A 26,782-nucleotide genomic window follows, 5' to 3' on the forward strand; every position below is an offset into this window, starting at 1 on the left:
TATTGCTCATTCTTTCCAATAATGATCAATTATATATTTTATTTGTCAAGGAAATATACTTTTCTTTGATTTAATAAGTTTGCATACAGTAATTGAGATTTATTATTTTGCTAATTCATTACTTTTCTACATAGTCCAAAAAAACTATCTGTCAATGTGTAAACCTAGAAAAGGATAGAACATATTTGCTTTGTCCAATGACAGACAAGAAAATAATCTATGTTAAATGCTTACTTTTTAACGAAAATCTCACTACATGAAAAGATTACAATAGTTGCTATACATCAGACAAGTATTCAGAGACAGTGCTTGATGGTGAAGCTCCACGACGTAGAATTGATCCATTCACTTCTGTTGCATCTAGACAGTATAGCTGAGGATTTTTATAAAAAAACAAAGATCTAGAATATTAATGCTTGGTATCATTTATTTCTCACTATTCTCACTATTTAACTTATCATAATTACAATTTTTGTTTTTATTTTTTCATTATTCATTCTATCGATATTATTTACTATCGATATTACCTTATCGACTAGAATATACCTGAATTCGATCGGGTGGTATACAGTTGTTCGCATTTGTGCGCAATATTTTCGCACAATATTTGTGCGCACTAACAGTTGTTCGCATTGCAATCTGTGCGCGCTAACAGTTGTGCGCAAAATTTAGTCGTTTAGTGACGTAGGCGCTCTATCTGCGCTCTAACGGAATGTTATTATTAAAACTATGCGACTCTTTAATTTATCACAATGGCATTGGCAACAAAAAATATTTATAGAGGCAAAACAATTTTAACAATATCGGTTTAGAGGTTAAGTTTAAGTTACAAATTTATAATATTAAATTATTACCGTGTTGCAATTAAATTGCATTTACTGCAGATTTACTTTAGGAATGTAAATAACAATTTCTCAAGTAGAAAAGTGTTAAGCTGAAATGGTACAATCTTGTATCACTAAAATACTAGGTAGGCTATTACAAATTTTTGTGGCATTAGATAATAGGCTAAATATAATTAGTTTCCACAATATTATGTTCCATCTGTACATTAGAAATACTTTGTTAGAAAACACATAGGCCTACATACTTGAAAGAATTATCTATGTAGACTATGAAGAAGTAGTGAATTAAGGTATTCATGTTTTGTGGTCTTTATGAATTTGTTACATGTGTAGCTACCGTACTCTTTTAGTTTATCATGTTATTTGCTACCTACTCTTTTATTCAATTATTATAATTCAACAATTTAAGTTGTACTATGAAAGTACTGTACTACATCATAATATAATATCTAACGTTTGTTTTATTTAGGATATTGATTAAATCCAAATCTCAAAATGCTAGTCCAGAGAAGTTGGCTAGAATTTGCAAGCAATCAATAAATCGCTTTATTAAAGACATACTATCTGTGAATGCAACAAATTATTAAAACTACCTTTCTTTTAAAATATCATACCATATTTCTTATGTAGCCTATATAAGAACTATACATTTCTATTACAACTAAAGTGAAATGTAGAAATCATGTTTGATCATTATTTACCTAGTGATCGGTTTTTTCTACTCAAATTTTTAAAATCAATACTGAATCTTTACACTAAGTTTTCAGAGAATTTGAATTTTTTCTGCTATGCACAAACTTATATCATCGGCATAGGCTACATACAAAATTTGTTATCAAGGACTCATTTTGGAAACTCGCCCTTCCCACCAATATATTTATTGTTTTTCTATTAGGCTTTGTTATTGTACATGTATTTAGGACACGATCCATACGTGAATGCCTGGGCATTTACTTTGTAAAACGAGAAGCGCTCTTAGAAAGATTATTATCAACAATATTGTACATCATTATTTAATTTCGTAATAATTAGAAGTTTTATTTTTTCAGATAATACAGCGCATGCCCACTGCCTCTTGTTGAAACTAATGTATGGCTGGTGAACAATGTAACATCTAGTATCAGGTCTATTTTTTCAATATCAACCTATCAAATCTATTCAAACAATTTTTTTTTTTAATAGGCCTATGCTGAATCTTTTCACCGAGTTTTTAGAAAATTCAACTTTTTGTCTACTATGCACAAACTTATATCATCAGCATACATACAAAATTTGGTATTTTTATAGCATCAAGGACACATTTTAGTAAACACCTCCCTTCCCCCCACCAATAGATTTTACCTTTTCTATTTGAGACAATAATTGATATTTATTCAATTCATTGTTATATCGTATGTATTAAGGACACGATCCATCCATGCATGCCTAGGCATTCAATTTGTGTAACGAGAGGCGGCGCTTTAAAAAAGATTATTACTATTAATAATAATATTGAACATTATTATTCAATTTTAAAATTTTCTTTTTTCAGATAATGGTTGAGTTCAAAGCCACTAATCGGTGAGTCAACGATGAAATCGGTGAGTGAACGTGGCTCTGAACGAAGCACTGATCGTTCTAACTCATCAGGAAAAAAAAATTACGTCACATCAGGTTCGTTCACTGATCTGTTCATCGCTTTTTTCCACCGATTACTTTTCTGTTCTTTCTGAACGTAAACAAACATCATGGATGAATTTGAAGTTCTTTATGAATCGAATGGACTCTATTACAATGTTATTGGAACCAGAGAATTACATGATTACTTAAAGTCAAGTAAGTAGTACATTGTTTTTTATCTCTACACAAAATATCTCTATGTTTTTCAGTATCATGCTATTTTTTATGGTTAACAATGTAGGCCTATAAATGGGGTTAAGTGAGGCTATAGTCTGTTAGACCTATTTTATTATTTTAAAACCCATGGTAAGACATGGACTGTGACCATTAATAGCATCTTAATATTGAATAAAACTGTTTTATTTCATTTTAAATAATATTAATTATTATTAATACATATTAAACTCATATAGGTCAGACTACCATTCTATTTATTTTACAACAAATCTTATTGCCAATGTTTTTTGGGTGTAATAATATTCATTATTATTAATAGATATTAAACTTAAACTCATATAGGTCTATATGAGTTCTATTTCTTTTACAACACAGCTTATGGCTAATTTATTTACCATGTTTAATCTATAGTTATAGTTCTGGGGTAACCAAACACCTTTTTAAAAAGAAAACTTTATTTTCAAACACATAATTATAAAATATACATCGAAAAAGAGAGAAGTGCTCTCGGTGAAGTTTGGCAGTAGACTGACTAAAAGTACTATGATCGAGCATTACAATGGAATACAGCGTCAGCAATAATATTGGGTGTTACCAGATGTAACTCCTCCCCCCTAAGAGTGAAGCTGCCCTCAGCTTCAAAGAAATAAAAAACATATATTATATTTTAAGTATTATAAACTAAGTACATGGTAGTCTGGGGCATATTTGTTCTGGTTCACGCTGTACAGTATCATTTTCAACTTCAGATTTACAACACATTAGGTTACAAAGTTTGTGCCAGATAAACAGCCGTTTGAGAAATATTATAACAATCAATAAAATTACAGTAAAAATAAGCAATAGAATAATACAAAGGTTTCGATTATCGGTCAGAGGTAACTCATCTAGAACATCAAGTTTTTGAAAATTTATATTAGCATATGTACTTGATCAAAGTTGAAGTTGGATAGTCGTTTCTTTACTACAAATTCAGTTGGAAGTACAATTTCGTTTTCCCAAAATATATTTGGTTTGTAGTAACCAATCAGTGTTTCTGAGCTATTAATTTTCAACAATTGCGTTTTCTTATTAAGAAAAAGAGTAATATTCTTGTTCACATCAGTATTCAGAACCATACATGTACTAAAATTAAATAATATAAAACTATCAACTATTTCTACATATTTTATGAAAGAATCTCCGTCTTTCAAAACTACCTTACTACATCCGTCTAGATTCCTATCATTTAATAATTGCTCAATACATATATCATTAAGTTCGCTTACTGTACTACAATAATAATCATCATGAATGAGTTCACAATTTCCAGAAAATAATTTGTCATTTCGAAGAACAAAAGAAGGATGCGGAATAGTTGTTAAAATTTCGTTACCGACAATGACAGGATAAGACAATAGAAAAAACGTTTCATAAACAGTTGACAATAGCGGTACTTCCACAAAATATGAAATATGGTCTTTAAATAATCCACAATGTACTTTGCTTAGTTTCCATAACACACTAATATTATTTGAAATAAAGCTGACATTTGAGTTTTTTTGTAGGAGAAAAAGATCATCATGAGAAATAATAGAAGAATGGAGTATTTCCAATTTACAAAATTCGAGACTAGTTACAATGTCAGATATTTTATTATTCAGAAGCAGGAGCGAGTCGAATAACAAAGAGGATTGCTGATTCATTTCCATTCGGTTGGATTCATTGAACAAAGAATTAAAGTAATTGCTGATTTTTAGATTATTCGCTCTGATTACTTTCATCTCATTATTGAATTCGTTAATTAATTTCTGATTTACAGCAAATTGCTTGTCTACATTGTTACTAAGATGATATTCATTAGATTGGACTGTCTGCAAAATTTTGTCATATCTTTCCTTATCATCAGCATCCATGTTCCCAGTGATCCACGAAATCGCGGATCCTAAACCATTAAAAAGACCTCTTTTCTGCCTATAATTAACGGATTGAATCTCATTCAATTTACTCTTAGTGTATTTCAAATTCAATTTCATCATACTTAAGCGACTCTTATCAATATTATTCCTTTTAGCGAGAAAATCAACAAATGTTTCAATATTACTTAATTCTAAACGTAAATAACTAGTATTAATATTATGAACATAGGTAAAAGTTTCATTAATTATATGAGAATTCTGTATCTTGATTGGAGCAATACCAGATGTTCTGCTCAAATCTACCATCTTATAAGACGTTGCTGGGGCCAGCAACAGGAGAATTAGGGGCAGTACCATCACGTCCTGTAACAAATAAATCCTTTTTCTTACCGGTTTTTTAGGCCGTTTCATTCTGTTAGGGTGCAATTTAAAAGGGCGTTTTTGGATAGCTTTAGGATTCCTAGCTAATTGCTGTGTTGTATCGTAATTTACTTTGATGAATTTCGGTTTTGTTTTCTTATTAAATGTCGATTTTATGTGTGGCTCGTTTTCAATTTCAACATTCTTCTCACGATTAACATTCAATTTCTCAGTACGTTTTTGTTTTTCTTCTTCAATTTTATTCTTAATCATTTTATGCACTAGGTTGACTCGTTCAAGATACTGTTGGGACAGTTGTTCAGTTACTAATCTCTCTGTTATTCCGTTTACAAAAGGGTTATTCGATATTCCATATGTTATTTCCATAGGAGACATTTTCAAGGTAGAGTTTAGAGTATTATTGAAGGCAATTACCGCTAATTTCATATTAGTTTCAGTAGTGTTGGTTTTATTTTCAAGTTGAATGGCATTCAGAATTTCAATAAGTGTAGAATGAGTCCTTTCTACCAAACCTTGCGAGTCTGGGTGTCCGGGAGTAACGTAATATGGTTCAATGCCATAAAGTCTCAGGAAATCACGTAGGCCTGCATTGTCAAATTCACGTCCGTTGTCCATTTGTACAATTCTGGGTATGGGGAAAGCAGAGAAATAGTCGTTTAAGCATTCTTGGATATCGACTTGGTTCAAACTTTTTATTGGATGGACCGTTAGCCGTTTGGAAAAACAGTCAGTCATCGTTAAAAACTTTATTTGTCATATTGGAAGCAATCAATCTGTATTTTTTCGAACGGTGTTTCAGGAGTGGGTGTGATTTTATAGTCAACTCGGACGGGTCTCCTGTCATATTTAACCTTTAAGCAAACAGCACATTTATTGATGTAACCAGTCACGTCCTGTAGCATTGATGGCCAGTAATATTTACGTCGTATTTGATTATAAGATTCATTGATACCGCGGTGGAATGTTTTACCCTCATGATAATTAGAGATTACCTGTTTTTGTTCATCATTTTGTGTCACATCTAAGTTCATTCTTTTATACCGTTTAAGTTTGATTGAATCAAAAGTCTCTAGCAGTACGTTCTTGAAATTGTTAAAAATCCGTTCATATTCATCGTATAGGGCTCCGGCATGCGAGCAGAAAACTCCATACTTTGTACTTTGTATTCGGTTTCAAATACTCTATACATTTGTCTTTCATGTCATCGTAATCATTAGCATTCCTAAAATAAATAATCAATCTATTTTTATCAAAAATCTTAATCAAGCGAGGGGGTTGGTCACCTCGTTCAAGTACTAATTGGTTATGTTCTACATTCAGAATCTTATCGTCATCAGCAATAGTTACTTGCTCGTTTGAACTCTCTTGAGAGTGTATTGTGGCTAAACTGTTATTATCATCTTCACGTTCATTACCATTTTCATTATTATTTACAACATTTTCATAATCAATATCACGCACAATGTTTTCATTAGCATCATTATTTACAACGCCGTCATTTCTATTATCAATACCTATAATATCATCATTATCAGTTCCTTCGGCCGGGTTATCTATTTGTTGGAGAATTTCATCAAGGGAACTAACGTCTATGGAGGGAGCTTCAGTACGAGTATTGAATCGCAGCAATTCGTCCACGTTAATATCATCGAATTCATGATCAGGGTCGTGAGTACTATTATCAAAACCGTGAAAGCCATCTTCTAGACCAGTTTCGTGGGGGTCAGTAGCAATGTTCGCAAACCCGCGAAAGCCATCTTCAAAACCTAAAAAATCATCTTCCTCATTTTCCATCATGTGAACATTATTAGGACGAGACAGAGCGTCCGCTACGTAATTGGTCTTCCCATTTATGTAAATAATATCAAAATCAAATTCCTCTAATAATAGTTTCCATCTAATGAGTTTCGAGTTCGGTTCTTTGATGCTATGAAGCCACTGGAGAGGCTTGTGATTAGTTTGAATGAGAAACTTCCGTCCGTATAAATAAGGTCTGAAATATTTACAGCACCAGACAATAGCCAATAACTCTTTTTCTATGGTGGAGAGATTGATCTCATGTTTATTCAAAGTTCGCGAAGCATACGCTACTGGTAGATCTTTTCCTTCAAAAACTTGGGATAATACCCCTCCTATAGCATAATTGCTCGCGTCAGTCGTGACAATGAACTGTTTAGAGAAATCAGGGAGTTGTAATATTGGACTGTTCTGTAACATTGTTTTCAATTTCTCAAATGCATTTACATATTCTGTATTATTAATATCGATCTTTACATCCTTTTTCAATGCCTGAGTCAGATGTTTTGCGATTTTTGCATAGTTCTGTATCATTTTCCTATAGTAGCCTGTTAACCCTAAGAATTGTTTGATTTGTTTTTCGGTTTTAGGTATTTTAAAATCCTTTATGGCCTGCAATTTGGCTGGGTTGGGTTGAATACCGCGTTCTGAAACAATGTGGCCAAGGTATAACAATTCTCTTTTGAAAAACTCGGTTTTGTCAAGCTGTATTTTGAGATTGTGATTCTGTAGTTTCTTGAAAACAGATTTCAAATGTTTCAAATGTTCTTCCAAATTGTCAGAGAATACTATTATATCATCCATATATACTAATACATTCGGCATTTTAGCAAACAATATATTCATATTTCTTTGAAAGAATGGGGGTGCATTTTTCAGCCCGAAAGGGAGCCTAAGAAACTCGTAGTGACCATCTTCCGTTGAAAAAGCAGTTTTAGGAACAGATTCTGGGTCCATTTCGATTTGATGGAAACCTGAGTACAAATCTATTGTGGAGAAATAAGTGGCTCTCCCAATTTTACCGAAAAGATCTTCAATGTTTGGTAAAGGATATTTATCAGCTATCGTCTTGTCATTAAGGTTCCTGTAGTCTATCACCATTCTTATTTTCTTTTTCCCTGAAGCATCTAGTTTTTTTGGAACAACCCATATTGGGGAATTGTATGGAGAGTTGGAGGGTTCAATGATTTTATTTTGCAGTAGTTTATCAATTTCGATTTGTACGTCTTTCTTGAATATTTGGGGGTACCTATAGTTTCGTGTGTACACAGGATTGTCATCTACAGTATTGATCTTATGTTTTAATAAGTTTGTTGAACCAAGAGGAATATTATCAAGCTTTATTATCGCAGGGAATTTGATAATCAAATCGAATATCTCTCTTTTTTCTTCGTCATTCATGTGGTCAGTTCGTAAAGTTTCATGGATCAATTTCTTTATCAATGCAAAATTTTCAGGACGTGTGGTCATTGAGTCATTATGCGAGCCAAGAATCGTTTGTACTTCCTCAATTTCCATGGGTTCAGGACTGATGGTCATGAGTTCATGAGAGAAAGCTATACAAGTACATTCACCATTAACAATATCAACTATACCTTCTTCAATACAATAGTTAGAATTATTTATAGTTTTAAGTAATCCCTGTCCTACAGTGGGAATAGACCTAACTGGGATAGTTATTACATTAAATCCAGGTTTCAATTCAATTTGTTTTCTACTAGAATTAATTACAGATAATAACGGTTTTGATACATTGCCATAATCTAACGTATTAGTCTCATAATTTACATGGGCTTTGAGTTGTTGCATAGTTTCATTACCTAAAAGAATATCGTACCTGTCGGAAAAATCATATATATACATCTTAATTCTAGAAAGATTCGGAAATAATGTGGATGGACCAAAAAATATATACTCATGTCCACCACTTGTACCAGCCGGGGTTTTTACAACAAATTTTTCCTTATATCTAGTTACAGTTGGCGGTACAATTGCAGGATGTACATAATTCATCATCGATCCAGTGTCAACAAGCCATTTTCTGTTTACATCATCGACAAAATAGGGTAGCGATTTATCAATAATATTCAATTCAAGCTCTATGGGGGGGTTTCCGCCGGATTGGGGCCACACCCTAAAAAATGATCTGCCATTTCATTCACAGCTGATGTTAGATTGTTGAGTTGCGATTGCAACAATTTAATACGAGTGGATGCATTTACTTGATTGATATCATCATTTGATTCATCGAGATAGTGAAGATCCTGGAAAGGATTGTTTCTTGCCGAATTGTTAGCATTTCTATTAGTAGAAGCAGTACGCATGGAGACAGTATTCTGCGAGTCCCAGTTGTGAGACTGTTGAATGTTTCGTGCTCCGTTTGAAAAGTTACGAGAATTGTTATTGAAAGATTTCGGTTGGAAATTTTGGAATTGCGACTGCTGAAAAGTAGAGGTAGAGGGAACTACACTTTGTTGGAAATTAGAATGTTGAGGCTGTTGAAAATGGATTTGATGAGGTTGTTGGAACCGATTCTGAGTAGTGAAGGGTTGCTGGAATCGATTCTGATTGAAGTGTTGCTGGCGGAAATTCCGAGGAGAGAATTGTCGGAATTGATTGAACACTGGTTGTGGTTGAAAGAAATTCCGCGGTTGGAACTGAGAATTGATTTGTTTTTCACTCACTGCACTTTTGTCACTTACGGGCTCTGCACATTTTAATTGTTTCAAAACAATGCTACAATCACTGCGCAGGGTATCGCGGGCGTCGTCCAAGTTCTTGAGTTTGTATACCTGAAGATGAGCTCCGAGTGTTGGATGAACACCGTGAAAGAGCGTGCGGACAAGAGTTGTATCGAGTTGTTCGAGAAGATTTTTCAGGAGATCCCCGGTTACACCATCAAGTTTATAGCGGGTCACCACTCTGGTGCGTTTTTCACTGAGTATTTGTAGGAAGTCGAGGGGGTGTTCGTATTGGAATGATTTCATTACAGCAATTTCGGCTATTAGGTCAGGGACCGTGCGTTTATCAGAGAAGCTTTTCGTTAAAAGTTCAATAAGTTCAGCTAAGTTGGGACACTCGCAATTTTGTACAACATTATCTGCAGCACCTCCCAAACTGTGGAGGGCGGCAGTAAATAACAGCCAATGATTTTCTTCGCGTTGTGATTGTTCAATTTTATCGTTACAATACAGATTGAAAATGTCTTGGAGAGATTTGATAAATTTTGGAATTTTATTGGAAGTTCCATCGAATTTTGGAATATAGTCCAGCAAATATTTCGGGATAGATTTGGTTGACATGATCACAGGGTCTAATTTTGACGGTCGAATGAGTGTAGAAGATGAAGTGAAGAAAATTTTCGCATCTGTACTTACAGTTGATGGTAGTTTTACTTCCGTCTCAAATTTGTGGAAGGAGTCTTCGTTGTCTGCCAGGTTGAACTTCGAAGGTCGCAGGTGTGGTACGCAGAGAACTTGTCTTGAAGGGTTCACCTCACTCACTGGTTTTCCGGATTTTTCACGAAGTCGAAATTAAAGATCGCGAATCGAAAAAAAACTTGTTGTTAAATGAACAACCTCGAAAAAACGTAAGGAAGGTAACCAAACACCTTTTTAAAAAGAAAACTTTATTTTCAAACACATAATTATAAAATATACATCGAAAAAGAGAGAAGTGCTCTCGGTGAAGTTTGGCAGTAGACTGACTAAAAGTACTATGATCGAGCATTACAATGGAATACAGCGTCAGCAATAATATTGGGTGTTACCAGATGTAACTTATGACGATGCTATGCATTTGTATAAATTTTTTCTGCAATAAAGAAATCTTGAATCTTGAATGTTTTTTGGTTGAAATAATATTAATTATTATTGATAAATATTAAACTTATATAGGTTCTATTATTTTATTTCTTTCACAACACAACTTATGGCTAATGTTTTTTGGGTGAAGGCTATTCTTAGGCTATGTAGCCTACACATGGTAGCATCGTACCGCGCGGTGCGACGCGCGTCCAAAATTCTGCAGTTGTACACATGCAAGCGTTTTATACGCGGCGTCCACCTCCAGTTTAGCAATGGAAGTTGAAGAGGTAACATGTATGTGGCTTGTGTATCGTAGATATAAAGCGAGAAAACGAAGGCAAAGAAACTATTGCGTTCACCCTATTTTGACCAATAGATTAACGCATGGTGCTTTTGTGACACTTTACCCTAACTTGAGGAAATACAAACCCAAATTTTTTAACTATTTGCGAATGTCGATTTCATCTTTTGACGAGTTGTTGGAGATTGTAAAAGACGACTTGACATCAAGTTCTTGTTCTGTTCTTGTAATCAGGACTCGCCATATCCCATATGACACGTCGACTTTTTACTTCTTCTATAAACAATTCTGTGTCAAAATTGTTCATTTCCATGGCTGCACATTGAACAGAGTTGCTGTAAAATCACTACACAAAACAAGTGAACTAGATCAAAACTCGCGTCCGACTGCTCTCATGTGTACAGTCCAACTGTCTGTAGTGTACTGGGAACTGCGCTGTCGCCGCGCGGTTCAGGTTGAAAGTCTGGGCGGCGCAGTGCGCGGCGCGTCCAGATTTGAGTGAGCTGTGCATGTGGACGCTGCCATTATCTCCATTGTATATCGCACCGCGCGGTCGGACGCGCGTCTCAAACCGCGCGGTGCGACGCTACCATGTGTACATAGCCTAATAAAATCTTATCATTAGCTGATGAAAATTATTTTTCTCTAGGTCCTGAGAATGCAAAAGCATTTTTTAAGGAAAATGTTGGAAACCTGGAGGTGCAGGGTGTTGCTGGGTCCACGGGTGGTGTTGAAGATTCGAGCAAAGGTATGATGATTTCATTTAATAGAGAAACAAGTGAAAGCCATTGGCGACTCAAGGACCAAAATACATGTTCAGCTTAGAAAGAGCAGACCAATGAGCTTGGGGGGTAGAAAATACCCTCTAAGTCAAGGCGGGTCTGGGGGCCCTCCCCTTCCCCCCGGCCAGTTTTTAAACCTTGTAGATAGAATTGTAAGTTTTAAGGTTGTTTTGACTACACGTACATAACTAATGTTAGGACTCTGCAACCGAGCATTAACAATAAATTTATTATTATATAAGTCTTTTATTATTATTAATATTATTAACAAACGAAGATAATTTCAAACATTTCTTAAAACTCTTACCGTCTCATATTCTTCACTTAATTGTTGTTTGAGTTACTTAATTGAGACTTGATTGCTTTATCTTTGACCAGCAGAGCTGGATACTGTGTCAAAATTTGAAATTTTAAACTAGGAAAGTTATAGCCTATATTTGCAATTTAGTTTGAAAAATTGGATACTGTGTTACACATCTTAAATTTTGCATTCAAGGCGTGGATCTAGTGGAAAATCCAGCACTGGACACTAACCATTGTTACTTTGTATAGAACCACTGTCGGTCCCGGCTGAAATATGACAGTTATAAGGCCCATTGATGACTTGTTTCAAATGTAAACTTCTATCCAATTTGAAAACTCACCATTTGTATTTATTTCAGGTTCTCCAGAATTCAGATGGACGCATGAAAAGATTACCCTGCTCCTAGCAGGGTATAAGAGAAGAAAAGCGCAGTTTCGCGATCCGAAACAGAAGAAAAATAACCTTTGGAGGGTCATTGCCGGAGAATTCCATGCTCTTGGGCACACTTCGGTGACCCATGACATGGTCGACAACAAATTTCGGAATTTGAAAAGAACTTTTACACAGATAATGGACAATCAAAACAAGACAGGACGAGGTGCGATTAAGTGGGAATTTTTTGACATGTTTCTAGAAATTTTTCACGAGGACAAGTCTGTCAACCTGGATAGGTCTTTAATAATTTCCTCATCACCCTTTCTATCTTCCCCTCATGCTGCATCCATAGACCGACAGACTCACCCAACTACATCATCATCATCTAAAACATTCACAGTCCTTACACCATCAACCCCAGCAATTCAGTCGTAGTTCGGACGCCGAACTGTTAGTGCTGTGTTTCTGTGCTCTGCTATCTATCTGTGCTGAGATAAAAGTTACCAGTGAATCCTGCATCGACTAGTGAATATTTCTGCTAAAAGTAAGGTTATTTTTCTGCTTTAAAACTGCACCACAACAATTTCTAGTTCAATTTTATTTTTATATTTTCTATTACGGTACTGATTTACTTCCCACCTATTCTTAATCATTCATCTGAATCCTTTTTTTCCTTGCGTAAAAATTTCAGGGGCCTCCATTTCCTAAGCCGTCACGTTAGCCCTCTTGACGCATTTTCACCCTTTTCACAACAATTCCTATGTATATTGTACTATATAATTTGGAATAGAATTTCTACAGTATAGCAATGACATAGTCTTGCTTCCGAATTATGAACACTCATTTATAATTTAACTATGCTACGTACATGATTTTATCACGTTATGCAAAGATGCGACTGTAATTGCAATAAGGAAATCAGTTCAAAAACTTTATTGGTTTGCTCTGAGTGTAAGCTGCATTTTCACTTCTTATGCGCTAATTTTACAGAAAGTAATTATAAAAAATTATCTAAAGAATCCGCCCGCAGGTGGCGATGCAGTGAATGTAAGAGTTCGAATAAAGATAAGTTAATTAACATGTCTAAAACTCAGACGATAGGAAACAGTGACTTGATCGCTGAACTGAAAAGGGAAATTAGAAATACCATAGCACAAGAAATGAAAGAGATCACAAACGAAATGAAAAAGACCAATGAAAATGTTTCTGAACTGAAAAAGTCTGTGGAATTTTTCTCTGCAAAAATTGATGAATATAATAAAGAGATAGGGGAATATAAAAGCGATCATTCCACCCTAAAAAAAGAGAACGAAATATTGAAAACAAAACTTTCTGAGATGGAAAAGGAATTAACAGAACTGCAGCAGTATGGAAGACTGAAAAATTTAGAGATTCATGGAATACCAGTAACTAAAAATGAGAATATCGAAGAAATAATCGGAAAAACAGCAAAGGTCCTGAACATAGGTAATAATGATGAGAGGCTGGGAATTGAAGCCGCGCATAGACTTCCAACGAGAGATAAGAAGAAAATCCCTCCTATTATTGTTGCATTCTCGTCAAGGAAGACCAGGGATAATTGGATTATGAACTATAAGGCATATCAAAAGGAAATGAGACAAAATGACCCCCATGTCTTCAAGGGACTACGCACCACACACATAAATAAAAATCTTGAAGATGGACCTGTTTACATAAATGAAAATTTGACACCTCGATTAAGACAACTATTCAATGAAACAAGACTGGCAGCAAAGAAGAACAACTTCAAATTCACCTGGATAAAGACTGGAAAAATTTTCGTCAAGAAAAATGAAGCTTCTCGGACTATTCGTATACACAACATCCAGTCACTGAAGGAGTTATCAACCGATAACACAGAGGAAACAACAGCTGACGACAAGGAGGCGAGTGGATAAAAAACCGGATAAAATGGTATCTATTATCGATCTAATAATCTACAATGAACAGTTTACTGGAATTGCATTCTCTTCTAGAAAATGATAACGAACTTTCAAATGTAATTGATGATTATTTTAACTATACACCTGAAGGATATGGGGTTAATACAAAATACTTTAATATTTATGTCATGAACATACGAAGTTTGAGTAAAAACTTTGACAGCTTTGTATATTGTCTGGAAAATTTCAAATTAATATATGATATAATAGTACTAACCGAAACATGGCTTGAAAAGTATGAACCCACTCTATTCAATCTAGATGGTTATCGAGTTGTAAACAAAAACGCTAAATATAATAAATGTGACGGTATAATAGTTTATATAAGAGAAGATCTATCTTTCACGAATATAGATTGTGATATCTGTGAAGCAAATGCAATCAATATAATTGTGAACACCGGGCTAGATAACTATATAAACTTTGTTGCTATCTATAGGTCTCCAAATAGGAATGCGATAAGATTCATTGAAAGTATTGATGATTACATCCAGAGAATGCCACAAAATCATAACATCTGTATAGCAGGAGACATTAACTTAAACTTGTTTTCTAACGATAATATTGTAACTTCATATATTAATACTCTAAATGGAAATGGCTTTAGATCTTGTATAAATGGTAGCACTAGAGTTACAAATCGAACAGAGTCGTCTATAGACCACATATTTCTTAAAACAACTGATAATGTATTTGACAGTGCGGTAGGAAACATATTTAAAACAACTATTACTGATCACTACTCAGTGACTTTACATTTGGGATTGAGTAATTTTAAACAAGATAAAAAAATCAACTATATAAGCAATAAGAAAATAATTAACTATACAAAATTAAAGGATTTATTGAGTAATAAAAAATGGGATAGTATTTATGAAAATCAATCCAATGACGTTAACGCTTTGCTAAAAATATTCTGTTCGGTTTTGACTAAGTGTATTGAAAATTCTAGTCAGGAAATAAAAATATCACACAGATATAAGCCTTTGAAGCCATGGATTACTTCTGGACTAATAAAATCAATAAGAACTAAAGATAAATTATATAAGAGATCAATAAAAGAACCTTTCAACACAAAACTGAAACATGATCTTAAAGCATATAAAAATGTATTAAATAGATTAATTGATGAAACAAAAACAAACTATTATCGATCAAAAATAGATGAATGCAGGAGTGATAAACGTAAACTATGGAATTACATAAATGAAATCATTGATGATACAAAAAATAAACATGATGAACCAGAAATAGATTCAGCTGAATTAAATAGATATTTTTCGCAAGTTGGTAAAAACTTGGCTGCTCAAATTGAACAAAATACCACCACATCAGATTTCCCATATAAGAGAACCAATGAATTGAATGCATCTTTTTTTCTCAGTCCCGTAAATCCACCGGAGGTGATAGAAACTATAAAAACTCTAAAAAATAACTCTTGTCCAGGTCCTGATAATATTAATAATAGAGCTCTAAAGCAGATAGCAGATCTAATAGCTGAACCCCTCTCTTACATTGTAAATAAATGTTTTGAAACAGCTGTATTTCCTGATTCATTCAAAATAGCAAACATTAAACCGATTCTTAAAAAAGGTGATAAAAATAATCCAGGTAACTATAGACCAATAAGCTTAATTAGCAACCTTGCCAAAATATTTGAAAAATTATTTAAAAAACGAATAATGAAGTTCATACAAAAAAATAACATTATTAATGAAAACCAATATGGTTTCCAACCTAATAAAAGTACTGAGGATGCGCTAGTGTATTTTGTAAACAATGTAACAGATATGTTAAATTCCAAGAAAAAACCACTTGCAGTCTTCATGGATTTATCTAAGGCTTTCGATACCATACCACATGATAAAATTTGCAACAAATTGGAGAAGTATGGTTTCAGAGGTCATTCATTAAAGTTTATAAGAAGTTACTTGGAAGATAGATTCCAAATTTTAACAATAAATAACAATAAAAGTATAGAGAAACTGTCATCTTACGGCCTGCCCCAGGGAACTGTTCTTTCACCAATATTTTTCATTCTTTATGTAAATGATTTGCTGAATATTAAGCTAAAGAATGGGAGAATTTCATCTTTTGCTGATGATTCAGTGATTATATTTTCAGAAAATAATTGGAATGATACTTTCATTGTTGCAGAGCAAGATATGAAAATTGTGAAGAACTGGATGGACTCTAATGCTTTGAGTTTAAATGTAGAAAAAACCAATTACATAGCTTTTTCAGCAAATAGAGAGGGTAAACCTAACAATCAATATAAGTTAAAAATCCATTCAAACTGTTCTTCAATAAATCAACCAAACATTAATAGATGTTCCTGCCCTGTTATTAATAGGAAATCAAACCTCAAATATCTTGGTATATGGATCGATGAGTGTCTCAAATGGGACATCCATGTTAACTTCCTATGTAAGAGACTAAAATACCTATCTTATAAATTTTATAAATTGAAAAATGTGCTATCTTTCTCAGAATGCAAACAGGTATATACGGCACTAGTAGAATCCCTAATGCGATATGGTTTAATAGTTTGGGGTGGGACTTTCGATACCCATATTAAAAACCTTTTTCTAATACAAAAATTCATCATAAAGACAATTTTAAAGAAACCTAGAACTTATGATAGTAAGATTTTGTTCAGTGAATTTGATGTTAAAACTATACGACAGTTATATCTTAGTTGCATAACAAATTACAGTTTCAAATACGAGCATAATTTCCCTCTAGCCGATGACATAAATTATAATCTTAGACCTAATACAATAAGAAAATATGAAATATATAACACCAACTCAGCTCTTCTTAGAAGGCAACTTTACTACATTAGCAGTAAATTCATAAATATACTAGAAAGTGAATTTCCACTTAATAATTTCCGAAATAATAAACACAGAAAAAGAGCCATAGAGGCATGGCTAAACTTGAATTATTTCCAATCGTTGACTTTTATACAATAATCAACTTCATATTATAAATTATATTTTCGAACACTTCATACGCTAGATTCAAGTTTATATATTACATCCCTGATTAAGCTGATTCACGACTCACACTGGCGCACAAGGAATCTTCCTTTTGCCGGTGTTTTTGCCTCACCTACTGTACTTATGCATGTGATCATAAATTGAATCTTCATTTTAAAACTATTGTTTGTAATGTAAAGGATATCATTTCGTTATTATATCCAATTAAATAAATGTATGTATCTTGATTTAAGTGCAGTAGCATATACTTATATTTATTTTTTGTAAAGCTTTTTTGTATTTTGTTTTTGGCAAATAAATTCATTCATTCATTCATTCATTCAATTCCCCCCCCCCAACCTTCATCACCACCTAATAAAAGAGCACACAACAATTTGTCTCAAGAAGATGATGTGCAACCAAAAAGAACAAAATTCCAAAATACACGGCGGGTACGCTTGGAAAGGCAACGAAGAGATGCACTCAGTTTGGAAGAAGAAAGGGTGAATGAGTTAAAGAATCTTACGCTGACTATTAAAGAAAGCAACAGAATCCAGTCTGAGAGAAATGATTTGTTGAGAGAGTTTTTAAATAAATTAGGTTGATTTATATTTTATAAGTTGCCTCACTCAGTATACTTTAAACAGAAATCAGCTAACTGAAGTCCAAATCAATGGTACTGAGTGCGGCAGAGAGATCGGACGGTTTTAAAAGAGTCATAAAATAATTAATTTTCCACACTTGACTGTCTCAAATAGTATTCCCTTGCGAACCTGATTGCATCAATAAATTTGTTTTTGATTGAAAATTTACTATTTTATGACTTTTTAAAACTGTCCTTCCTCTTTGCCGCACCCGTTATCATTGATTTGAACTTCAATTAGCTGATTCAGTTAAAAGTATACGGAGTAAGACGAATCCCAGAGTAATAACAATTTCTAAAATAATTATTTCATCTCAATTCCAGTTTCAAAATTACGCAAATATTTTTCCCCCATTCGACAGTAAAGACTTTCTCTAAAAGCTATCCTGGTTGACAGACTTGTCTTCGTGAAAAATTCATAAAACATGTGAAAAATCGCATTTAATTGTCCCACTTGGTATTAAAGAAGATTAAACTTTATAATTTTAACTTTTAAAAAGCAAGTAGTATGGAAAATAGCTCGAATAGTTTGACCAGATAATTTCACCAAGGCCCTAAATTGTAGAGTGAGTTAGCAAATTCTTGTTCAAATATTAATTATGAATCATTGTGATAAAGTCTTAGTTTGAGAAATATTAATTGGAATTGCTGTCTAATGATGTAATTTTGAAACAAGTAATTGAATAGGTAACCGGATTGTTTACAGTGAATATTATGATAAATTCGGCCACATCATCAATTGAATGACTACTGCGATCTTCTAAGCGAGCATGGGCTCAGACTCTAGATAATAATCCAGATACATCTTATGACACCTTCTTATCAACTTTAAAACATCATTATACATGCATAATAATATCAAGTTTCGATTCAAATAAAAGTTTCGTCTTAATTAAAATGTTTCTCTTCATTTTTTAAATAAATTTCCATTGTTTTATTGAAAATTTAAAGCTAATTTTTGCTTTACCATCAAATGCTTTGCAACTCACAATCTTACAATATTCCCATCTGGAACTGGTGGATCATCCACTTTTCCAAATTTTAGAAAAAATTAAGTTATATTATTTAGTGGCCAAACTTGTTTAATAGCAGTATTATTCCAAGTAAGTATTAATACTGTCATTGAATGAAAGTGCACTTCAAATAATATAAGATAGTTTTTAATAATAGCTAATTATATATTTTTTAAATTATTGTGAAGGCTCCATTACAATAGAGGTGCCTTTCATTATTACAGTATACAATTTAATGAAATTCAACACTGAGAAAATATACGGTATTTATTATTATTTCCTTACATAATATTCTATCTTTTAAAACAAAAATTTCCAAACACAAATCCAAACAAAACTCTTCCTTCACAATTAACTCTTCCTTCATATGCTTAAGGTAATGCCTGAGCAATAGCATTTCTTTTTAAATTGGCCTGGATATGATCATGTTGATGTTCAAGGACATTGGGTTGTTCATCTTCATCGTTTTCATATTCGTCATCACTTAATCCATCATTTTCTATAACAATGTTGTGAAGGACACAGGCTGCAATGATGGTAGTGGTAATCAAGCGTGGAGTAGTCAATTCTAATAAATTTAATCTCCTGAATTTACCTTTCAATCGTCCAAAAGCGCGTTCTATTGTTGACCGAACAGATGATAATTTTCTGTTGTAATTATGTTGTATGTCATCTAAGTGTCCATTGTCTTGAAATGGAGTCATAATGTACGGCAACAAAGGGTAGGCACAATCGGCAAGTAGGTGGCGTTCATCTGAGAACACCAGCTGGTGATGGTCGTTGGCAAGAGCTTGCCCTAGATCACTAACTCTAAATACCCTTGCATCATGTAGTCTTCCAGGGAAGCCAGTGGCTACATTGATAAATTTACAATTTTGATCACAAACAGCTAACAAATTAACTGAATGATATTTGTTTCTATTGTAATAATCATGTGCATTATCTACTGGCTGTTTAATTTTGATGTGTGTTGAATCCATGACACCAATTATTCCAGGAAATCCATGAGATCTTACTTGAAATACCTGTAAAAGGCCCAGTATGAGAGTATCACACACACAACATAGATGCTTAAACAAAGTCAGAAAAAATCTACAAGTTAAATTATGTTTTACAAATGTCTGAATTTCAAACCACTAATTAATATTTTTTTCAAATTATATGTAACTATTAACAAACAAATCAATGCAATAGCGCATCCGAAAAAGTTAAATACAGCCTTTAAATAAGGTACCTTCACATACGTTATGAGCCGTTAAAAAGCTTCAAGATGTCATAAGCCCAGTCAGTGAGTGATTTATCTGAAAAAAAATTATATTTTCAAGTGTAACCGTTGACTGAAAATGCCTAATAGACGTTTCTCACTATTATAAAATGGAAAGCCAAAAAATGTTAGGCCTAGGCTATTTTTGAGGCGAATAGATAGAGCGTCTATTAGCAGATATCTGTGATCATCAGTATAACTTACTTGTGATGTTTCAAACTGTTTCTCTGGATTAGGCCAAGTAATGTGGTTATTAACTATTCCAGAAAGTGCAGATACAATCTCTGTGTAAATTTGATGTGCGGTGCTTTTGGAAAAGCTGAATCTGTCACCAGCGGCCAAGAAAGATTCAGGTTTGCTTAGCATCCAAACAACAAAATGTACTTTCTTTTGAAGAGGAACAATATGCTGATGCCCTCGGAGAACTTGCCCAACTTCTTGGATTAATACCTGCAACGTAAAGCTCAAATAAAAGACTTAGGAAACCTACAATATTATTTATTTTGAAATAGGATGTAGGGGACTGTTTGTGGGTCACTATTGTGTTAGTGTTAAAAATATGCCAGAACAAAGAAACGATCCACAAGTAAATTTAGTAATTAATTGATGCAAGCAATATTAATTGATGTTAAAACTGAACCTATAGTAAAAGAATACCGTATATACTATCTAATAATTTTAATTTATATTGGATCTTGGACTATTGAAAGGTAAGCATAACATCTTTTTATTGGTAAATTTTGAAGTAGCATTTATGTGAATTGTATTAATAGACGTTTAATATGCTATAGTGTACTGCTTTCATTACGGTATTTTACCAAAAATGCTTATAACTTTACCTCCATTGTTTGCGGAGACATACGAAAATGACTTTTAAAATCGTCAAAATTGTATAAAGGAATAGTTTCTTCAAAATAATTGTCGTTTCTAGGTCTGTTCCTTCTAATATTATAAAACAGATTCGGCTGTTGCAAAGGCATAGCCAGGTCCAATACTGCGGGAATAACATTTAAAATATTATTAACATTATTATCTTCCAAAGCATTTAAAACAACTCCAATCACTTGATGGTTTTCCATTTTACAAATGAAATAGGTTAGGGTTCTAGTTTTGTTTAGAAATATAAATAGCAGAAGAGACATCAGCTGTCATGATCATGAAAACCCGTTCAACGCCACTTATCGGTGATCAGGTTTTTTACTGAACGTAAAAAAAACACGATGGAATTGAACAGTGGCTTAGAACTCAACCAATGTAGCACATGCTCTCTGACCTCTTGTTGAAACTTGCTGCTGGTTAAAACTGATGTATGGCTGGTGAAAAATTTATCAAGTATCAGGTCAGTTTGTTCAATATCAACTATCAGGTCTTGATAATTTTCAGTTTTTGCTATATCAAAGTTACTAATTACTTTCAATAGGCCTACTAATAATGTAATAAAATTGTGTTTTTCAATATCTTCTACTTGATCTCCTATTGCAGTTTTAGAAATATCTGTATTTTATTCACGCCCCACTAGGGGGCTATTCCATGTGAAAATAAAGAACCCAATAATATTAGTATTCAGTTGGCTATTAGAATAGAAAATAACTAGAACATTAGCTCATATTTTATCATGCAACAGGGCCCAGAAAGTCAATGTGGGTGAATCCAAACAAATAACTAATTTTTTTTATTATGGCAGTTGTTTTTTTTTTTAATTAGATGAAGACTGTATGGCAGTAGTAGCAATAGTTCAGAGCGGAACCAATGTCCACGAACAATGTGTTCATCACTCAAATTATAATACTTTGTATTTTGGTTTTATCCATAAACTTGATTATTCGATGCTGAAAAAATACTTTGTATTTTGGTTTTATCTATAAACTTGATTATTCGATGCTGAAAATAGGGAAAAGCTAAACAACCACCATGCGCTCGAAGAGAGCATGCAGTTGACATCATGTTCTCTCTTTACATCATCATCTCTCTAATTTTTCATAAAACTATTTTGCAACATATTTATTCAATATAGAAAATGTTTTTGTTTTTTTTTTTAATTATTTCAAGACTAATTATTCCTCAACGCAGGCCTAGCATAATGAGGAGTGCACTTGATGTTTATATTATTGTTTATGCTCTATGTAAAATGAAGTTAATAAAGATGATATTCTATTTTAATATACGGTATGAAATAAACAAGAATGAGTGAGGTGTGGCAAGCATTACTAATTTCTTAGAGCAGGGTTTTTTTTACAAAAAAGATGTAGAATTTTACTATAAGTGTAAATTGTAAGAAAAAAATTGGAATGAAAGCGCATGTTCTTAAACTATGTTCTAAATAAATAGATATAATTTTATTGCCATGCAACTGATCATAGTTACAGACAACGCCATAATTCTGATTCAAACACACAACTACGTTGTTTCTGACTGTATCAACTATTTTGTTGATTTTACGCATCTATGTTGGTTAGAGGGATCGGATTGATAACTTCATTGCAGAAAGTGTTGACTTTGTTGAAAGTGTTGAACAACTAATTGAGAAAAAGTTCTAATTTCAATATTACTGGAATGATCTTCAAAGCATGGTAATAATGTTATCTCCTGTGTCTTCTGTCACAAATATTTATAGCTTATTCTATAGATTATTATTTATTGATTATCGCTAATTTACACATTTCTATATCACTTTTAATTGGGAGCTTCATCAGCCCCAGTGACTTCAATGAATCAGTAGGTTATATTTACAGTACATACTCAGTGAGAATTCGTTTTTTCAGCTTCAATGGAATAAAAAAAGAGAAGTAGACCATCTAGCTAAAGCCCTGCACACACATCGATTCTTGTTCACACGATATTTTGCCGTCTTTAAGAATTTTATCAGATACAAACATAATCTGTTCAATCTAATAGAATTTATAAGGACGGAAGAATATCGTACGAACAAAAATTGATGTGTGTGTATCTAACCAAAAGCCTCGCACACACGTACATCGATTTTGGTTCTATGATAAAAAATTGAACGTCGAAATTCCAATAGGCCTATAGTTGATATTGGATTATAAAGGAGTATATATTACAGACAAGAGACGACTGCTACACGTCGTAAAAATTGTTGATCGATATGTGTCTGTAATCACCCATTCATCTTATTGTGCCACAAAATTGGACGTTCGACTTTTTTATTGTGCGTCCAAAATCGATGTGTGTGAAAAGCAGATTTTGTTTGAACGTCTAGCGTTCCATCGGGTTCACTACCACATAGCAACCAGATGCCAAACTTTGGTCGTGATGTCAAAATTCAAACGAACTTTTACCGAACGTTAAAAATCGACGTATGTGTAGCTAGCCCAGTGAGACAATAAATTTTCAACTCATAATAATTGGAATGGTCATTCTTGGAATAGGTTATCTATGTTATGAACATTTGACCATTTCAGAGATGATCAACAAGAATTCCTTGAAAGGTCAATCTACATCGTGTAGCCGCCTATAATCTTAATCGAATATTATCACTGATCATCAATCCAAATATCATGAAGATTGAGAATATATTCAAAGTTCAAAGATGATGCTCACATTCACAACATCACAACAACTGGAAGACATAATATAGAAAACATAGTTTCGAGCAATATGTGAGCTCACTTACCCAATGTATTTGCACCCCCACTCTACATTTTATTTAATTGTATTACTACTACAACTGCTCTAGAACATGGGTTTCCCATAGTTGAGTAGGTTAATTTCCGAAAAAATGCAATTTATTTATATTTGTAGTAAATTTCATATATTGTATTTTTGAATATTATGTACATTTCATTGATTAGATTGTTTATTTATATATTAATGGAAATGAAATTTATTTGCATTGTATTGTATTCAATAAATTGTGTTTGTTCAGAAGATAGAATAGGTGTTATCATTGGAAAATACCTATTAGAGGAAGGATTCATTATTACACTATTCTTTTTGTCTAGTATTTTTTTATAATATGCCTATAATTTATTTAGTAACTATGTTTTCCTGTATTATGTGTTTTTATACTGTCATGTTTAATAGGGTTTTCTTTTTTAGAAACGCAAAGTGCCAGTAATATCCGCCCCCTCATCACTGTTGAGAAACTGAGAAAGCTTCCCAAAAGACGAAGTCATTCCACGGTAAGTAATGTCCTACTTGAATTTAATATTGTTATCCAATGAATATTCAGTATACAGAGGGGTCCACAAAATTATACATTTTATTGATGGTGAACGTAAAGAGAACAAAACAACGTACAACTACGTTGTAGTATTGCAAAATACGTAATTGCGTATAACTACGTATTGCAGTTCAATGTTTTATCAAAATATAGTGTATCATAAGTAGCTTGCATGCAAATTGAGGTCGTTTCAGACTGTCGCAACATTTAAGGCCATTTCAGACCGGCATAGAGCGTCTTTGGGTGATATAGGCCTATCACGTATCCTAGCGTATTAATATGCAGGCTACTGAACAGTTCACACCAACATATAAATTTTCATCATTTTTTTATTTGATCACATTTTCAGTTGTGGTCAAGTGTCATTGTTTGTTCAGCTTAAAGCGCAGGTGCTGCTTGAGATATGGAGCAACAGATACATTAATAGAATAGAAAAATACTTTATCCATCAGATGTAAGAAATACATAGAACAGTGTTAATAAATTACAATATGAATATTTAAATAACTAGGCTATCCTAATATATATGGACACAAACGTTTTGTCAAAAATCAATGTTGAACTCTTGAAAAGAATACAGCGACAATTTGTCCAGATATTCCTTTAAATTCTTTGCAAACATTCTTGGATCTTCTAATATTTGGAGACTGTTTGGTAACTTTACAAAACACTTCCTACCCCTGTAAATAGTTTTTTTTCGTAAAAAGATCTAATCTGTGCCTCTCTATTATACGACCAAACCTTGTATTATAACCGTGAGTTTTATTTCTCAAGTTTTTGTCACCAAATTTTTTGAAAAAGACTATAACATCATATATGTATTGTCCATATACTGTGAAAATTCCCAGGTTTGAGAAAGCCAATTTTACATAATCAGTTCTATTGAGATTTAACATAATTCTTATTGCTCTTTTTTGCTGTTTTCGAATTTTATCAAGGTTACTTTGACTTGTACTGCCATATATGCAGAGACCATATGATAGATGTGCATGTACTACTGAGTAGTATATTGATTTTAACATTTGTATACTACATAAACTGGACATTTGACGTAATGCATATAGACCCGGCAATATTTTTTTCACTACATTGGCAACATGATTATCCACGAAATGTTGCTATCTATCAACAGACCAAGAAATTTAGTTTGATCTTCACAATCTAAAAGAGTGTCACTCATAGCTAAGCTTGGACACAATTCACTCCTACTCTGTCTTGTTGAAAAGGGCACTACAATAGATTTACTTGAATTCAGCAAAATATTTCGGCTATTTAGGTATTCATTAATAGAAGACAGGCCTACAGCAGATGAGAGTTCTACATCCTCAATCGATTTTCCTGAAAATATTATATTAGCATCATCTGCATAGAGACACGCTGAGGCATGTGCTCTAACCACATCAGGCAACCGTACGTTGGTAACCGTTGCATTGATGATGCGTGTCATATAGCGTCAGCGATCTTTAAAATTGCTTGTTTAAAATTCACAATTGATTGAGACAGAAAAACAAAAATTCATAATATTCCGGTTGAGAGATTTGTTGTATGAACAATAATATATCATTCAATACAAAATAAGTAATCATTTGCATTGAGTGTTGTTGAACTATTTTGACACATGAAAATTAAATAGTAAAGGCTGATATTTTATTAATGGTTATTTTCACTTTATCATTGTATTAATATTTCAAGACACAGTAAATAACATTTTTCAAAGATTTGTTGATAGATAGTTTATTGAAAAAAAAATGTTGTCCCGTAATCTTATAAAATATTTTGTGCCCGTTGCAAAAATGTATGTTAATTTATCCTTTTGTTTTCTATTTCAGACAAGAAAACATATCACAAAGTCCTCATCGCAGTCTGCTCATTGTGTGTGTTGGTTTTTATACTGCATTTAAGAAACATTATAGTAATTCATTTAATAAAAATAGCTATAATACCATTTTTATAAACGAAGACATTGTACGATCTGTTTAATAAAACTGAATCTATTCTATTTTGAACTCAATCATTTTATCCAATAAAATGAATTACAAAATTGGTCCAGCTAAGCCTAAATGAATTTTACAGCAGGTGCCCACAAATAATAAAATACATAAGTATAGAATGATATGCTAACTATAGACTAAAGAGAAAACATTATTCATTAAATTTAAATGTTTTGTCACGACGAAACATGTCGTGACAAAATGATATGAAAGGGTACTAAGATTTATATTTTTATTTATATTTAAAGTAGCCCTGAAGAAAAAAGACAGAAAGTATCATAGTATTTTCTCTCGACCTTTCTCTGCTTTCAACTCAGGCTGACCTGTTGCCAGTATGTATTGAAGGAGATAAGGATTTGATGTTAGCATTTTTATACAACAACCACAACAGCTATTAGCCGTTTTCACACCGATATCT

The 26,782-nt window shown here is 33.0% G+C and overlaps 1 protein-coding gene across 3 annotated transcripts; it reads left to right on the plus strand.

Moving 5' to 3' along the window:
* Positions 1–595: 595 nt before the first annotated feature.
* LOC111049829 lies at positions 596–26,285 on the plus strand. Of its 3 annotated transcripts, XM_039441758.1 has the most exons (6): positions 596–970; positions 2,377–2,660; positions 11,514–11,612; positions 12,309–12,548; positions 24,250–24,332; positions 26,203–26,285. In XM_039441758.1, exons 2-6 carry the CDS (start codon positions 2,573–2,575, stop codon positions 26,272–26,274), a joined length of 582 nt encoding a protein of 193 aa, XP_039297692.1. In that variant the 5' UTR covers positions 596–970; positions 2,377–2,572; the 3' UTR covers positions 26,275–26,285. The 3 variants fall into 3 exon arrangements, with proteins under 3 accessions (XP_039297692.1, XP_039297690.1, XP_039297691.1); XM_039441756.1 differs by lacking the exons at positions 24,250–24,332; positions 26,203–26,285 and having other exon boundaries at positions 604–970; positions 12,309–16,747; XM_039441757.1 differs by lacking the exons at positions 596–970; positions 24,250–24,332; positions 26,203–26,285 and adding an exon at positions 1,014–1,135 and having other exon boundaries at positions 12,309–16,747.
* Positions 26,286–26,782: the final 497 nt, after the last annotated feature.

Source organism: Nilaparvata lugens, chromosome X (assembly GCF_014356525.2).
Source record: "Nilaparvata lugens isolate BPH chromosome X, ASM1435652v1, whole genome shotgun sequence".
Classification (NCBI taxonomy): domain Eukaryota; kingdom Metazoa; phylum Arthropoda; class Insecta; order Hemiptera; family Delphacidae; genus Nilaparvata; species Nilaparvata lugens.